Source organism: Ruditapes philippinarum, unplaced genomic scaffold, assembly GCF_026571515.1.
Source record: "Ruditapes philippinarum isolate M1 unplaced genomic scaffold, ASM2657151v2 ctg2158_1_1_1_1, whole genome shotgun sequence".
Taxonomy (NCBI): Eukaryota; Metazoa; Mollusca; class Bivalvia; order Venerida; family Veneridae; genus Ruditapes; species Ruditapes philippinarum.
The window spans coordinates 95,699-114,907 of NW_026860675.1; the positions used below are offsets into that span (position 1 = coordinate 95,699).

Sequence of the window (19,209 nt, forward strand, 5' to 3'; positions counted from 1 at the left end):
GGACAGTTGTCATGAATAATAAGAAAGATAAATGACTCTGGTGAGATTACAAAGTTCATGTTTACCAGGACATTTTATCTACAAAGTCAAGGTCATTCATTATCATATGAAGCTATTTTTAGAGTGTTAGATGGGAAGGAAACAACTAATAAAATCTTTATTTGTCAGAGATACTAAAATAACTTGAACAACATTCTAATTATTATATATTCAAATTTGTAACAAATAAAATACTTATAAGAGAGGCAGTTACTGATGATGACATCAGATAATGATGATAATGATGATAGCGATGATGATCTGATTGGTGGTGGTGGTGGTGGGGGGGATAATTATGACTTAAATGTCATATCTTTCAAGGGCATTTGATTTATTGATTGTTAAAAGGCTTTTGATTATTTAATGATTTTTCAGGGGTCTTGTATTAATTAAAGTATAATTAACGCATAACAGTTATTTTAATCAATAATCATTCTTTTGTAGGGGTGTCATGTTTATCCGTTTCAACGCGTACAGTCAGTTTTAAACTAAAAACCGGTCAGAAAATTCAATAACTGGTAACCGAGGCTATTGTTTGAAAAGTTTTAAATTGATTTTAAATATTACCTTCATTTTTTATGACAAGATATGACAATTGTTTGTATTTTAGTTGTACTCAAAAATGTATTTTTTCCGATCTGATCGAATATGGTATGGCGTATTCAACCCTGGTGGAAAATAGTTACTCCTATGTACAACAAAATATGAACAAAATGGCATATCTTGTCTTAAAGAAACAAAGTTAATATTGGAAATCTTAAGGATTTTATTGGTACGGTCGGTTAAATGTTTAACACGGTTATTACGTCGCCGTTTAAACAGTTAGCATTTTTTTCTAACCGTGACACCCCTATTCTTTTGTATGTACATGCGTCTACTTTACAAGTACAAAAAAGATATTCTACCAGTTTGTTGAAGGTTGGTGCATGGTGCTTGATTTTGGTTGAAATAATGCTACATGTACATGTAGTTTTAACATCATAGAAATAATGACCTTTATTTCAAAACAATTTTGAAAACAATTGAAAACTAACATAAAATATAAAGAGGAAAGAAAATAAAATCTTTTGTTATGCTTTGTAGGGTTGAGGGGGTCTGTAGTAGGGGATAAAGCTGTTCTTCAGACTGCAGTGTTGAGTTAATGATTTTTTAACTGTGATGCGTTCGTCAATTAAAAATGTCCATCTGTATAAGTCGGCTGTGTTCCTTAAAATTGTGTCATGAAATAATGCATTTCAGCATGGAATAATTGACATCCATTACTGCTATAAAATGTTAATTAATACTACCAATGCACAAAACAAATGCTGTCTAAAATATGCTTAGTTAGGGCAAGTTTTTGCTTTTAAGAACTTAGTAAGTTTATTGACACGAGGCAAACAAAGGCTGGTTGTTATGCTTGAATCATGAATCATTTTCTATTTATTGCCACAATAAGTGGTGGCCCCGCCTTGTCTAAAATTCAGTTTACATCCTAGTTGTTAGGATTAGTCTATTTTAACATGGAGGGGAAATGCACTCCTGCCGTTAACCTATTAACCATTATTATTTTGTAGGGTAGGCAGGTATCACTATCTCGCCAGATCCGGTAAAAAGGTCAAGTAAACTACTTAAAAACTGCACAAATACTAGGCTGTTAACCTTGTAAGACTGTTAAAGTGTATGAGGAGTGAAAAAGCTTTTCTTCTTACCTGTAATAAAGTTTGAATAAGATGTATATAAAGTAAGAAAAACTAGCAAGTGACATTTTAATTGTTTTATCATATCAAACAGCCATTGCTTTGTTACAATTCGGTTTTTTTTCATTAGAAAAAAAATAAATTGAATTTTGTTGTTTACTTGAAATACTGAAGTTTTTGAATTGTGTGATATTTTTATATCTATATAAACAAGAGCCACTTTATTTCATAATGTGCGTGATACCTAAGTAAAATATAATGCAAACAACAATTCTTCTATATGAATGACAAATTTCTTTAGGGATGTGGGGATATAGAAGTATTAAAGTTTTAATAATCTCAAAAGAACAGCTGGCTTTCCCTATAGGTGACAGGTCACTGTAATTTTATTCGGTGTCTGAATTATTCAGTTTATTGAACTTTTTGAACCATAAAATACTAAACCGTCTAAATTAGAATATGTTATTGACTTCTTTGCTTTCGATTTTAAAATTATTGCTGGTGATTTAAGTTTACATTAAATATGAGCCGTGTCACGACAAAACCAACATACTGCGTTTGCCACCAGCATGGATCCAGACCAGCCTGTGCATCCGCGCAGTCTGAACAGGAACAATGCTGTTCGCTATCAGTTTCTCTACTTGCTATAGGGTTTTTAAGCGAACAGCATGGATCCTGATCAGACTGCGCGGTTTTGTCGTGATGCGGCTCATATGAAATTTATGCAACCAGCAGTTTAAAGGAGCAGACCTAGTGGTATCCATTGCCGTGTGGGTAAGGTCATTGACTTCAAACCACTTGCCCCTCACCAATGTGGGTATTTAAATCAGGACAGGGACTTTGGATTCTTTCATGTGTCAGAGGATACCTATGGTCTTCCTCCATCAGTAAAACTAGAAAGTTTCTATAAGACCTATACTAGTGTTGGTGCAACATAAAACCCAACAAAAAAGAAGAAGGCCAGAATTCATTCATATGAGAAGGTCTCAGGTTACAGAAGCTCAGTGCAGGTCAATTTAAATTGCCTGGTTGGTCCTCATATAAGATACAAAGGGAAGGGGAACATTGCATTCTTCCTCCACCAGTTCATTTAAATCTGGAAAGTGTGTAGGTGTGTGTAGCCGGGACAGAAATAAGGTTAAATTCCTTATCAATAAAAGTATGCATACATAAATGTGAAAAATGTATTTAATGGGGAATTAGAGTTAGACACACACTGGCTGGTAAAGGTAGCCATCAGTCCTGAATGACAACTCTGTGATTAATATGAATACATGTATATTGATTGATCTGTGTATATAGTTTTGCTATTAAACCCTACCATGCTAAATATCTGAAAAGGACTTGTCAATCTTGATGTAACCATCAATTCTAGGGGAAATTTCAAAATAGTACAGTGCAAACCATGACCTTGGTCTGCACTTGTTGTCTGGGTAGTAGAAAGGCTAAAAGTCATAACGTTCTGTTGTATACCACTGTATATTGATGCATCATAGTAAATTGTAATCACAAGTGTTTTTTTATGCTTAGGCAGTTAAGATAATTTCCAAGTTACAATTTAAGCAGTCATCACTGGAAAGTCAGTATCGTCCCTAGAATAGAGTTACATATCAGGAGGTTTTCATTTACATTGTTACCCTATATTTTGCTAATACTGTTGCATGCAGTGAAGCTATATCGATAAACCCTGGGATTAAATGGGGGAAAACCCATATTTGCAAAGTTCAACACTTACTGTTCTTTATTCTGCAAGTGGCAATGTTATATTATATTTACATTTTCAACCAATTATTTTGATTGTTTCATATATATATATTCAGCCAATCATTTTGATTGTTTTATATATTTTCAGCCAATTATTTTGATTGTTTTATATATATTCAGCCAATCATTTTGATTGTTTTATATATTTTCAGCCAATCATTTTGATTGTTTTATATATTTTCAGCCAATCATTTTGATTGTTTTATATATTTTCAGCCAATCACACGGGAGAAAGTATGGAGGTGGATGGAGGTGTAGAAATACCCAGTAGTAAAGCAACAGTGCTGCGTGGTCATGAGTCTGAAGTGTTCATCTGTGCATGGAACCCTGTCAACGATCTCTTAGCATCTGGGTAAGCTAGCTCCCTTTAAATCACTGCACTGTTGTAAACTTGTAATGCATAGAATGCAATGTGTGGGTGATCTAGTTGTACAAAAGAACATAATTTCAAGAATAGAAACATCACAAGTCATACTGCCATTGTTTGAAACAATTTCAAAACAAGTTATTTCAGGTTAATTGTTTAGCAAATTATTGCAAGTTTTTATTATTAACCATTTTCAAACTAACCAGTATCACTGTCATTTAAGCTAGGATACAGTTACATGGTTTGGATCCAGGTAGATCTCGGACCTATGTTTCCTTCGTTGAGAGGCAGGCATATTAACCACAAAGCCCCACCACCTTTGTGACATTATTTAGTCATTTAAGTCACTGTATATTATCTTCAAAAAATTATTAAATGGTTCTAAAAATTCGAATATGTGATGGGTAGATACTGGCAGATATTTCTTGGCATTGATTAATGGTATGATTATTGTCTTGAATAGAGGCTTAACTTGGCTCATTTCGGTCAGTGACCATTTGCCATCAAGTATGTTGATATTGAAATCTCATAGGAGCAACAAAAGAAAGTTTGATGTGGGTTAAGTCTGTTGCAGTAAAGGTAATTGTTAAATAGGTTTATATACATATACATATGTATGACCAGTATGTTAAATTAAACTGTCAACATACTCCAGTGACATGCTTTGAGTGACATGTAAATAATCATTTCTTCATTGAAGTTCATAAGGTCAAGTAAGAATAGTGTATCTGTATATAGAATACAAATACAGAGAAAGATGATAGCGGAGAATCTTACTGTCCTAATTGTTCAATTGTCTGCTATATTTGTAACAATATTGTAAATGTCCAGTCAACATTATATAAAATGACCCAAAATAAACAGCTTAATATAATTGCATTAAATGTTAATTTGACACAAGTGCCAGTTGTAAATATTCATTATTAATTATATATATTACAAAACTTGAATTTTGAATGTGAAGGACATGTTTTATAATTAATGACAATGATAGGTTCGTAGTCACTTTTCATTTCCAATAGCAATTTATAGATAAAATACTTTCCAAACTCTAGCGTAACTGCGTTGTCTACCAGGTAGTCATTAGTGATGTTCCGATTGCCGCAAGTCGCCGATAATCATTTACTGTTATGTAAAGCGACAAGAATCGATTTACAAAAAAATTGTTCCGCGACGTCGTCGAAAATGCTTACTGCAGTAAAGTATCAAAGGGAATTAATTCTGATGTTAATGTTATTTAAAGAACACCTCACCGATCGCAAAAAATCATCTCAAAGACAATTTGGAGTTGAACAGGATCAATACGTGAATGTAATCAATAGTAATATAATGTGATTTGAATGTTATTATTTGACATCCATTGAAAAATAAAATCTTTTTCGTAAAATTATGACTATATAAGGTTAAAACTATGTTGAAAAGTGGAAAATGAAGTTCATGTTACTGAATGTTATCAAGTGCCTTGGGAAGATTGGGAAGAAATGATACCTCCCTATTTCTTTTTAACGCGACTTTATTCAAAAAGTTATCGATTAAGTCCCATCCGACTTAACCGATGATCGATTGGAACAAATTTCATCCGATTTCCATCACTAGTAGTCATTCCCAGTATCACTATGGTCAAACCTTTTTTCAAAGGCTTTGTCAACAACACGACAGTTTATTAGGTATGTTTGGTTGATAAAACAAACATGAAACATCAAAAAATATAAAATGATACCATTAACATTCACTCATCTTGAAAGAGATTGTACTATGGATCTGTCTAGTAAGAAAGTTCAAGTGTTGTGATGACATGCCTGGTTATACTGGTGTTCTATAGCTCTTAATGTATGGGTGTAACAATATGCTAAACTTATTATACAAAACAAATCATATGACTGTTACATCATACAATATGTTTTGTTTATTGTTTGTTTGTGTTGGATTTTAAGTCATACTAGCACTTATAAGATCATGTGGCAACTTTGCAGGAAGACCTCAGCTGGCCCCTTTGCGCATTATTTCAGGTACAAGCAGAATAGCTTCCTCAGTTACATGAAAGAACCCAAAGTACCCGATAAGATTCAAAACACACAGTAATGAGAGGCAAGTGGTTTGAAGTCTGTGACCCTAACCACCTAGCCACGGAGGACATACAATAATGTATAAACAGAACGGACCTGTACATATTTTGAAAAACATACTTTGATATGCCATAACACTGTTGCCTTAGTGATATATCCACAGATATATAATATATCTATAAATATTAATTAATGTGAGTCAGTACTGTATGGCAGCTGATGAAAGTTTTTTGTAATTGAATAATTGGAAACAACATCCCCCAGGGATTTTAACAGTATATTTCTGTAAATTTCTGATCTATCTTACTAATTATTACTTGTCCTACATTAATGATGACTGGTGGCTGCAACTGCCATTTGAACTGTAATTACATGTCATATATGAAAAATCTGTCATCTTATGTAGGCAGGAAATTCATTAAATACACGATGTTTCAGCAAAAAATGAATAAAATATGGCCATGTTGTTTCATTTTGTTGCGTAGTATATTAAATATAGGGCCCAATATAGCATGTCACTTCTGATAAATGTCCTCAAAGGCTGTTATACTTAATCTCATGCTAAATTTGCAAAATGGACTTGTCATTGCATTGAATTCAGAACAGTCCATTGTGAGTAAGAGGGTTCATTAAATTGAGGATCTTTAATCTAGTTTATTATAGATTGCAATAATGAACTCACTTTCTATATTTGCCAATAGTCCAAAAAATCATTATGACTGTTTGCATCCATACAGTGGAGTATTATTATGTACAAAGTTATAAACAACGTAGCATTGAACATTTAAAAATGTATCAGTATTGGATGTAGAAAATGAAATAGCTCATTCTAAATTGCTTTCCATCTTTTATTTATTCTTAGGTAATATTCTATATGATACAGTTATTGCTTTGAAAAAGGAGGATGACCTTTTCACAATGGTTGACATTTTTACACTACCTTATTTTTGATATTGTGAAGTCATAAAAATGTTATGCAATTCTTTACCCAAGAAGATCTAGAAAATACTAATTTCCCAGAATTCCTGGTCTAATTAGATATAGGTTACTGTATGGGAATGGTTTCTCTGAGAATTAATATAAGTTCTTCAAGTAAGAAACTATTGGCAGTTTTCTTTATAAGTGCCATATGGTATTATTGTCATTTTGTTGTTTAGGCAAGGTATATTTTCCATTTAACACCTGATGTTTTTTAACCTACATGCAAGAATATCGTTAGTTAGATAATGTATAAATGTGTCACTTCTTGTGCTCGGATATCAGTTGATTGGGAGATGATATTGTTTTTTGTCTGTCTGTCCGTTTGTTACCAACTTAAACCTTGACATAACACAAAAATCCTTCCAACTTCACCCTCCATATTCCTGACTTAAAAAGGTACATATACTTCCAGTTATTTACTGTGGCCTTAATAAGAAAGTCATCCCATACAGGGGCTTTAGACTTCACAAATGTGTTGACCTTGACATTGCCCTTTACCTGCATGAACCACTTAGAGGTCATAGGGGGTGAAGGTCATTATGACCTAAAAATATTTTGACATATAAGACATAAAACAAAAGTTTTTTCTTTCAGGAACTGACTATTGTTAATTAATAGGATTTGGATATACAAATATTAAAATACTATTATTCAGCAGCCAAAGTTAATACAAAGTCTGTGCAGACTGAATATATAATGTCTTTCTCTATCAATATGAAAATACTGATAGCATTGCTATTTCAAATATTTAAGAGAGGCCAGTGATTCAGTAGAAATTAAAACGATGTATAAACAGGATTGCATTTTACACACATTTAATGGTTCTTGTTAGCAAATACCAGGCATCGAAAAAAATGTTTTTTTAAGAATCCCTCATCCTGGTGCAGGCAACATTTTCCCACTCCTTCTACATGGTATTCTCTTAACTTTTACCTATAATTACGAGTGAACCAGCGAAATTTTGATCTCTAAAATACTAACTGCAGACATATATGGACTTGTTCAGCTTCCATTAATGGAACAGTCCATGATACGAAAATGTAAATTTGAAATGTTGCCCAGTCAGCAAAACAGTACTTGTAATAATTTCAGATCTAGGAATGAAATATTTGCTTTTAATATTAACAATGAAGGAATGAATTTTAGATCAGATAACTTTTAATCTTGCCAGGGTCTTTTTTCTTTTATGTGTGGAAGATATTAATCAAGCATTCAACAAACTGTCGTTCTTTGATACCTGCTTGTGGGCGGGAATAGTTTACATTGGATCACGGGAGATCTTTCTTCTCTAATAGAAGTGTGGAAGGGTGTGAGTGTTTCTATGGAAACCGGTGACTGGAAAAAGTGATCTGAGCATTTCAGTCTTAACTTCTTTGCATGATAATGAAGAATGCACATTTATATTTACAGGTCTGGGGACTCGACTGCTAGAATATGGAATATGAACGATAATAGTGGAAATGCAAATCAACTAGTTTTACGTCACTGTATACAGAAAGGTGGGGCTGAGGTGCCTAGCAACAAAGATGTTACTTCTTTAGACTGGAATGTGAGTATAGTACTATTAGCTCAAAAACTCTATTAAAAGGTACATTTCCATGGTTGGTTATTGCAAATCAATAAGTGTATTATGCCAAACCATCTGACCAAATAATCAACCAGCCTGACTGAAAATCTAACCAGTCTAACTGATTATCTGACCAGTCTGACTGAATATCTGACCAGTCTAACTGAACATCTAAACCAGTCTGACTGAATATCTAACCAGTCAGACTGAATATCTAACCAGTTAAACTGAATATCTAACCATTCGGACTGAATATGTAAACAGTCGGACTAAATATCTAACCAGTCGGACTGAATATCTAACCAGTCGGACTGAATATGTAACCAGTCGGACTGAATATCTAACCATCTAAAAAAAAAAAAAATGAACCAGTCTGACTGAATATCTAACCAGTCTGACTGAACATCTAACCAGTCTGACCGAGTATCTAACCAGTCAGACTGAATATCTAACCAGTCAGACTGAATATCTAACCAGTTAAACTGAATATCTAACCATTCGGACTGAATATGTAAACAGTCGGACTAAATATCTAACCAGTCAGACTGAATATCTAACCAGTCAGACTGAATATCTAACCAGTCGGACTGAATATGTAACCAGTCGGACTGAATATCTAACCATCTAAAAAAAAAATGAAAATGAAAATCATTAAGAGTGCACTGGAAATCTTGCATAAATGTCAACATTGGTCAACCAGTCTGAATGACTAGCCAAAAAAGACGTATGAAAAACAGTCATGGAAGTCTACAGGAAATCTTGCTGGAAAGTCAATATATGGTCTAGGCAGTTGTGAATTGCGTAACACCCTGTTTTGAGTTTACTTCTTTTTCATACGTATATCGCATTTCTAACTACAAGGCCTCACAAACTGTGAATATTTTATTATACTTTATCACATTTTGACAAACTGTGAACTACACTATCCTTATATGAACTGTGATATGTAAGTAGAGAAAGGTTGTGTTAATTGCTTATTCAATGGAATGACTTGAGAAATGGGGATTTCTGAAGTAAATCATTGATTAGATATTACTATTTCAGTTCTGTTCGATACATAAAGGATGTGAATGTAAAATGTGTCCGATATAACCATTGTGATTGGCATAACGCATTAAAGAAATGACACTGTATAAAACTAAAATGAGACAATGGTTCAAGTCATTGAAAATTCTGTTTTGTTGAATTTGTTAATACAATTGAATTCTAATTTGAACCTGATACCTTATTTAATCATTTATAATACTGCAAGTTTGTAACATTCATTTCCAATAGATAGTCATATAATGTTTATATCATCTTTATTCTATATACAAGTTTTTATAGCAGCTACTTTATGAATTGTTTTAATTTTAGCAAGTCATAGAAAGCAAATGTGTAGATATATAGAATTATAAATTTGTTGCAAAGACTCTTCACATTTACAATATTTCTTGATTGCTTTTAGTCTGATCAATAAATATTTAAAAAGCTCCTTTTATGCCCCCAAAGGGCGGCATATTAAAATCTCACCGTCTCTCTCTGTCTGTATGGCTGTCCGTGATGTGTTTTGTCAATTACACAACATTTGTAACTTTGTCATGCATTGAGAGGTTTTTAAAATACTTTAGCACAAATGTCTACTACATCAAGACTATATGTCGCATCTAAGGCCTATGTATGTTTTACGTACTTGCACTGTGAAGATTGTATGTTCTATTTTCAGTTTGATGGTACATTTTTAGCGACTGGATCCTATGACGGTTATGCCAGGTTATGGAGTACAGATGGTAAATATTGTTTTCTTCATATTTGCGTCCCTAAAAGTTCCAATCATGTGCTTTGACTTGTCTGGCTTTGAATTTAAGCTATTCATTGTTAGGTCAAGTGTTTTCTTTCAATAGTGGAATGCTATTTTTACGTAACTGTGTCATAGAGTCCGACCGAAATTGAAATAGTTTACTATATTATTAAGATTTTGTTACGAGATAGAAAATAACCCCTGAAAAACAAATGTTTTATCAATTGAGTTAATGCATTTTGGCCAAGAACCACTCCCTTCCTGAATCCTGATCCTCATGCCATATTCCATTTACACCCTTCATCCTTAAACCTCTACACCCACACACCCTCCTCTGTCGCCTTTGCAAATTATATAAATGTCCTTACCGTAATTTGAATACCAACCTAATTGTTAACATTGCTATAAATAGGATTAACTATTGCGAAGTTGTTAGGAAATTTGAGCTAATTAATTGTGTGACATTATGTCACAGTGTTTATATAACCTTGAGCTGATGAACTTTGTTGGTAATGTAACCTGTTAGATAATTCTTCCTTTTTAGCATTTAAAAATTTGTTTTCATTATTTTTATTGCGCAGTGTTTCCTTAATAAGCAAGCCTAAAATAAAACAATTGTTTTTATCAGTATCTTGTTCCATTTGAAATAACCTTGAGATATTTTCCCCTTCATCAGTCTTTTTTCATCTCTCATTAACGTATAGGGCAAATATATGGTAAAATGTTATTTTCATGTTACAATGAAATAGAAAAAAGATGGGATATTTTTAGTATTGATGATCAAGTATATACATGTAAGTGTTTGTCAGTTAGCCCTGTTAGACATGTAAGAAAAGTCACATGCTTTAAATGATGTCATTGCCGCGCGCCTTTTAAGAATGAATTGCGTTCTAGGATGACATCATTTTAACATTATGAATAAAGTTGTAAGTTCATATGATTCTATAAGAAAAAAGAACGTATTAAGAATATCAGTTTTCGAAATTTCTGTTCTGAAAATAATTGATATGTCATATGCAAGAAAAAAAATAAAACTTCGGTTGTCGTTACAGACTGGAATATCTAGCTCTCGAGTAACTGTTTAGCGAAACTCTGCAGAGGCTCATTACTGCCGTTAACAGTTACCCTCTAGCTAGATATACCGGTCTGTACTGGCAGCCAGTGTAAGATTCTTATATATATAGTGTTATATAGGAATTAAAAACATAAAAACAATCTGTTGATGTCAACTAATATGAAATTTCCCAAGGTGTCAAGGTTTCATATTTTGTAAGAAACTAATTGTAAGAAACTAATTTCCATAGAGAAAAATACAGCAATATTTTTGTCTTTTTTTTAATCAAAACTGCAAGTATATATGAAAACAAAGGAAACTAGGTAACAATAAGGAGTTTAGAAACCAATTTTTATATACGTTGACTTCTGGAACAAAGCGTGAGGCACAGATTACATGCTGATTTTATTGAGATGTAAACATCATTTAGGTAATAATTTCGAGAGTAATGTTTTATATTGAACTCGGTTCTAAGTAGCTGTTAACATGCAAGCTTTCATCATTGAAGGTTTCTATACATTCAATACATTTTGTTAATTGTCCTCTAATCTCGTCATTGGTAGTGCAATATAGTTAATGGCGTAGTGCAATTTGTTAAATAGGAATGATAAAAAACATTAGCATTTATATAAGATATTGTTTGAAAAATAACAGCTTGAAATATTGATAGAGTTTTTGTTTTGTTTCTAAATTTATATGGCATAGTGCAATTTGGTTTATAGGAATGATAAAAACATTAGCATTTATTTTAAGATATTGTTTGAAAAATAATAGCTTGAAATATAAATAGAGTTTTTGTTTTGTTTCTAAATTTATATAGCATAGTGCATAGCATTTATTTTAAGATATTATTTGAAAATAACAGCTTGAAATATAAATTGAGTTTTTGTTTTGTTTCTAAATTTATTTGTGCATAAGCAAAAGCTATTTGTACTATTTGAGGTTAATAGGAATGGTAAAAACTTGAGCATTTATATAATATATTGTTTGAAATATAAATAGAGTTTTTGTTTTGTTTCTAAATGTATAGGTGCATACGCAAAAGCTATTTGTATTATTTAAGGTCTTGCTTTCTTTGCAAAGGTGTAAAACAGATTTCTTTATCCAAAAAAACTGGGTTTTTTTAATGTGTTTGCATTTACCTATAAATAATTTTTCTATATTGTATACATGTAATAATATTAAGTCCAAACTTATTAAAAAAATATGGTTGACACAATTGAAGTAACTGAAAGTAACTGCATGCCAGAATTTTATGTAAACAGCCATGAATCAAGTTTATATTTTACAATTTAGTGTTTACAGTTTTATACATTATATAAAGTATTCTGCAAAATGTGGGAGACCCTTAAAATGCAATTAAAACAATAGTAAAAAGGTGTAAATTGCATATACATGTACTTTGAAAGCAGCAATTCATGAGATATAAGTGCAATAATTATCACTGTCTACATCCCCCCAACACCCCCAGACACCTCAGCCCCCCTCTCCTAATCAGCAACTTACAAAAATATCTGGATTAAAAAAGTCATCCCTGGGAAGCTTTAAAGACTTGTAGCTTGCACTTTATTTGTTTGGTTTATATATATATTTCTAGCCACCAGAATGAATTTAATGTGAAAGCAGCATGCACTGTTATAACATGCAACCTATATAGGACATATGTACCTTTAAAACACTTGTCACCTCACAAGATTGTTTTGCCACAGTTTCTATATACAGTTGTGATATCCTCACACTGGGGTAATATGGTGTTTTTGTGGTGTGAAAAAAAAATGAATGATTTATCATATATAGCTTAAGCATTGACATTTGTATTTGTAATATTTGAATGCATATGTTGTGTTTTCAGGTCGGTTGCTGAATACATTAGGTCAACATAAAGGTCCTATATTTGCATTAAAGTGGAATAAACAGGGCAATTATATTTTAAGTGCTGGAGTAGATAAAGTAAGTTGAATTATCAATTTCCTATGTATGTTTTATTTTTAGTTAAAAATGCATTTATGACACTTTAATTTTTAAAACAAGTTCTGTCGATTTGTTGTTAGTCACTGTTAAGTTGGCATGGTCAACATGACTGTACTGATTTCTTTTGTGTCCTTAGTAGGGCTGGACTCTATGATCCCGCAGCAAAGGTTTCAGGTTTTTTAACAATGAAAAGCTACTGATGCCATTTATATGGTTTAAATGTTTTTAGTTCGACTTTTTTTCGATGGTGAAAAAGTGTTGAATCCAGGAATTTCTGAAGGCATGTCGCAAAACATTTATAAGGCAAGCAACATAGGAAGTGAACATCTCCCATTTGGGCAGGGGAGTGAATATTGCACTGTTCAAGATAAGTTAGTGGGATGTTTATTACAATGATAAATGTGGTACTATATGGGGTTTCAGCGTTGGCAGGACTCAGGAGAGATCTTACGATGGCATAATCATAAGTTAATCACCTTGATCCTCACTGTGGGGTCAGATAGGGGAAGTGAAGTTTTGTTTCTTGAGTTATAAATCAAGCTAACATGTTGATGGTCAGTGGTTTCACTCTGTGCCTGAAAAAATGCACAAAAGGGTATCCTGGTTATACGATGGGTAAGAAATAGAAAGTAACCATTTGACTTTACTGTTTGGTTTGATAAAATTTTGCTCCCCCCACTTACCAAATTACCAAAATGCGCCTCATTTACATCGTACATAATGCAGATTCTTGAATTTTTATGCCATTGTTACAAATAGTAGAGGGAAGCATATAGATTTGCCCTTGTCTGTCCCATTGTAAGGGTGTCCAGCTGTTTGCCTGAGACTGACAAAACAGTGGAGTGTGGTAGCAATTGTGTTCTACGGACATCATATAATTATAGATCCATTAAATCTGAAGGACAAATGAGTTAACAATAATTTACTTTGCCTTTTTCAGACAACAATTATATGGGATGCTAGCTCAGGGCGATGTACTCAACAGTTTTCCTTTCATTCTGGTGAGTACATTCTGAGGTTAATTGATTAGAAAATATACTATTTTTAGCTCGACTTTTCTATGAAAAGGGGAGCTATCCTACTCGCCCCGGCGTCGGCGTCGGCGTTGGCGTCACACCTTGGTTAAGTTTTTCGTACCACCCCACTTTATTTCAGAAGTATTACAAGTATGGCTTTGAAACTTACCATACTTGTTCACCATCATAACCTCCATCTACAGACAAGAGTACATAACTCTGTCAAGGTTTTTGACAGAATTATGCCCCTTTTTGACTTAGAAAATACATTGAATATGGGTAAAATCCACTTATTGCCTTAACCCTTTGAGATATTGCTTTGAAACTTTTAATGCTATTTCACATCATTACCCCCATCTGTACGCAAGAGAAGGTAACTCTGTCAAGGATTTGTTTTAAAAATTAAGGCCTTTTATCGACTTAGAATCTTGGTTCTTGTATTGCCTTTTACTGCAAAAACTTTTTTTATTGGCAAGCAATAAAAAAGTCGAGCGCGCTGTCTTACGGACAGCTCTTGTTATATGTTTTCCCAGAAACTTTTCCCGTAAAATGACATGTCACGACATTTCAAGATTCAGTATGTGTTGAATTGGCTAAATTTGTTCTATTTTTAGTTTGCGTGAAATGTTGATTAGTTTTAACTTGTACATTGTATGTAATAATACTAATAGCTACTTTAGATATTTTTCTTCAATATGTTTTCATCGCAAGAAGAATGAATCAATAGTAAGGTATTAAAAAGGAAACAATTGGATATAATATGTCTTCTTTGTTTATGAGGATGATCACGTTTGTTTACATTGTCATTGAAATAAGTAGGCTCTGTTTTCCAGGATTATTTAGTACAGATATACCGAAATTTTAACAATTTTGTGTCTCACTTTTATGTTATTTATATAAATTAAACTAATGCAAAATATATATGATGATGCGTTTATGAAGATTGGTAAAGGAATATTTTGTCCTTGTGTTGTGGAAAAGCACCTGCAAGTGATATGTTTGAAATTAATATTTATTAAGACAAAATGGTTCATAATTGGAAATATGCTAAAATTGTTGGAATGACTGTTGTATTAATTCTTATTCAAAACCCTTAACCAGCTGAATTTTTGCTGATTGATTTTTACCAACTTTACATTTGGAACTCTCCATTTGAAAATTCAGGGGTTTCAACATTAAAATACAAAAGTTAAGTTACCAACATTTCATTATAGATAGTCTGGTCAGACGGCAAAGATGTGCAGGCTGACATGGCTTTATACTGGCTACTTCTTAAACTGGTGATACATGAAAAACAATGCCTGCTCTGCCATGAAATTAATTTTGGTTTTAATGATGATATTATAAAATAATGTCTATCATTGTTCTTACAGCGCCTGCCCTCGATGTAGACTGGCAGACGAATAACAGTTTTGCCTCGTGTTCTACAGATCAGTGTATTCAAGTAAATAAACTAGGCTGTGATCGGCCCATTAAGACATTCCAGGGACATACTGTAAGTATAGTGTTAGAGCTGTCTACGTTGTTTTGAGTCGGGAATAGCCTGTCACCCTTTCATTATGAAACTATTACGAATATTTGTGCAAACACATCAACCAATTCAAATTTAAAAAAAATAATTTTTTAACAAAAAACATATTCCTGAGTCAAAATTACAAAGAAATAAGTGTAATTATATGTATGTATATATTATAAAGAGATCTTGTTGGCTGTGAGTGATATAATTTTAGGTGATATATGTTATATCAGAATTATATCTAACTGATTAAAATTCAATAAGCAAGAAGTACAATGAAATAGCTTTATATTTTTGCTTTTCATGAAAATTCTGTTAAATAGTAATACATTGATTAAATAATCTTAAAGGAGCTCCACTGAAGTCCAAAAGCCTAAGAAAATTACATAGTTCAACTTGGACAGGGAAAATATGTGAAATATATACATGTATATATATTTTTTATTTTCTTATATATATATTTTTTGTGCAATTCTTAGCTTGCTTTGAGTTTTATTACTTTTCATTTTTAGGTCATTTTAACAAATAAATTAATAACAATAAAAATAATTATTCTGGAAAACTGGAGTAGGTGAAATTGCTCAGAAGTTCAAATATCTGGGAAAAAAATTATGGTCCTGTTATGTAAAAAAAAAAAAAAATCAGATGACAAATGTTGATAATACAGATAATATATATCATTTTTAGCTCGACTTTTCTATGAAAAGGGGAGCTATCCTACTCGCCCCGGCGTCGGCGTCGGCGTCACACCTTGGTTAAGTTTTTCGTACCACCCCACTTTATTTCAGAAGTATTACAAGTATGGCTTTGAAACTTACCATACTTGTTCACCATCATAACCTCCATCTACAGACAAGAGTACATAACTCTGTCAAGGTTTTTGACAGAATTATGGCCCTTTTTTGACTTAGAAAGTGTATTGAGCTTGGTTAAGTTTTTTGTACCACCTCACTTTATTTCAAAACCATTGGAGGTATTGCTTTGAAACTGACCATACTTGTTTACCATCACGACCTTCATCAACAGACAAGAGGACATAACTCTGTCAAGGTTTTTGACAGAATTATGCCCCTTTTTGACTTAGAAAATACATTGAATATGGGTAAAATCCACTTATTGCTTAACCCTTTGAGATATTGCTTTGAAACTTTTAATGCTATTTCACATCATTACCCCCATCTGTACGCAAGAGAAGGTAACTCTGTCAGGGATTTGTTTTAAAAATTAAGGCCTTTTATCGACTTAGAATCTTGGTTAAGTTTTTTGTACCAGTCAACTTTTTGACTGAACTGGTTGAGATATTAAATTGAAAGTTGGAATACTTGTTTACCATCATGGTCCCAAACATGGGCAGGAGAAGGTAATTCTGTTAAGGATTTTATTTGAATTATGGCCCTTTTTGACTTAGAAACTCAGTTAAAATTTTCATTCTTGTCCACTTGTTGACCTAACCATTTGAGATATTACTTTGGAAGTTGGAGTTCTTATGTGCCATCATGAGACCTATCTGTAAGCAAGAGAAGATAACTCTGTGAAAATGTTTCTTGATTTGTACTTAGAAATTCCTAGTTAAAGTCTTGTGTGCCCTTAACTGTCAAAGTTTTGTTTTATAGGCAAGCACTAAAAAAGTCAAGCGCGCTGTCCTTCTGACAGCTCTTGTATATTAATATTCCACCTACGTACCTGATGTTCATCATGTCATAGGTGCAAAACATGCATAACTGCGTAATAATTATATGTTTATAGCTATTGTTCATTAATGCACAGGGTGTTTTTTGAGGGGCTTTTTTTTTGTTCTTTCTATAATGAAATGCTAATTAACAAAATGAATGCAATTAAAGTTAGCTTTCATATGATCATTTTTAGCTCGACTTTTCTATGAAAAGGGGAGCTATCCTACTCGCCCCGGCGTCGGCGTCGGCGTTAGCGTTGGCGTCACACCTTGGTTAAGTTTTTCGTACCACCCCACTTTATTTCAGAAGTATTACAAGTATGGCTTTGAAACTTACCATACTTGTTCACCATCATAACCTCCATCTACAGACAAGAGTACATAACTCTGTCAAGGTTTTTGACAGAATTATGGCCCTTTTTTGACTTAGAAAGTGTATTGAGCTTGGTTAAGTTTTTTGTACCACCTCACTTTATTTCAAAACCATTGGAGGTATTGCTTTGAAACTGACCATACTTGTTTACCATCACGACCTTCATCAACAGACAAGAGGACATAACTCTGTCAAGGTTTTTGACAGAATTATGCCCCTTTTTGACTTAGAAAATACATTGAATATGGGTAAAATCCACTTATTGCCTTAACCCTTTGAGATATTGCTTTGAAACTTTTAATGCTATTTCACATCATTACCCCCATCTGTACGCAAGAGAAGGTAACTCTGTCAGGGATTTGTTTTAAAAATTAAGGCCTTTTATCGACTTAGAATCTTGGTTAAGTTTTTAGTACCAGTCCACTTTTTGACTGAACTGTTTGAGATATTAATTTGAAAGTTGGAATACTTGTTTACCATCATGGTCCCAAAACATGGGCAGGAGAAGGTAATTCTGTTAAGGATTTTATTTGAATTATGGCCCTTTTTAGCTCGACTTTTCTATGAAAAGGGGAGCTATCCTACTCGCCCCGGCGTCGGCGTCGGCGTCGGCGTTGGCGTCGGCGTCGGCGTTGGCGTCACACCTTGGTTAAGTTTTTCGTACCACCCCACTTTATTTCAGAAGTATTACAAGTATGGCTTTGAAACTTACCATACTTGTTCACCATCATAACCTCCATCTACAGACAAGAGTACATAACTCTGTCAAGGTTTTTGACAGAATTATGGCCCTTTTTTGACTTAGAAAGTGTATTGAGCTTGGTTAAGTTTTTTGTACCACCTCACTTTATTTCAAAACCATTGGAGGTATTGCTTTGAAACTGACCATACTTGTTTACCATCACGACCTTCATCAACAGACAAGAGGACATAACTCTGTCAAGGTTTTTGACAGAATTATGCCCCTTTTTGACTTAGAAAATACATTGAATATGGGTAAAATCCACTTATTGCCTTAACCCTTTGAGATATTGCTTTGAAACTTTTAATGCTATTTCACATCATTACCCCATCTGTACGCAAGAGAAGGTAACTCTGTCAGGGATTTGTTTTAAAAATTAAGGCCTTTTATCGACTTAGAATCTTGGTTAACTTTTTTGTACCAGTCAACTTTTTGACTGAACTGGTTGAGATATTAAATTGAAAGTTGGAATACTTGTTTACCATCATGGTCCCAAAACATGGGCAGGAGAAGGTAATTCTGTTAAGGATTTTATTTGAATTATGGCCCTTTTTGACTTAGAAACTCAGTTAAAATTTTCATTCTTGTCCACTTGTTGACTTAACCATTTGAGATATTACTT

The 19,209-nt window shown here is 33.1% G+C and overlaps 1 protein-coding gene across 1 annotated transcript in view; it reads left to right on the forward strand.

The window, feature by feature from the left end:
* LOC132713010 (F-box-like/WD repeat-containing protein TBL1XR1) overlaps positions 1 to 19,209 on the forward strand; it is a 40,593-nt gene that overhangs the window by 13,596 nt on the left and 7,788 nt on the right. The window contains exons 5-10 of the mRNA XM_060695448.1: positions 3,699 to 3,834; positions 8,307 to 8,445; positions 10,169 to 10,232; positions 13,150 to 13,247; positions 14,209 to 14,269; positions 15,658 to 15,779. Of these exons, the coding sequence (XP_060551431.1) occupies positions 3,699 to 3,834; positions 8,307 to 8,445; positions 10,169 to 10,232; positions 13,150 to 13,247; positions 14,209 to 14,269; positions 15,658 to 15,779 (620 nt within the window). The remainder of the gene's footprint in view (positions 1 to 3,698; positions 3,835 to 8,306; positions 8,446 to 10,168; positions 10,233 to 13,149; positions 13,248 to 14,208; positions 14,270 to 15,657; positions 15,780 to 19,209) is intronic.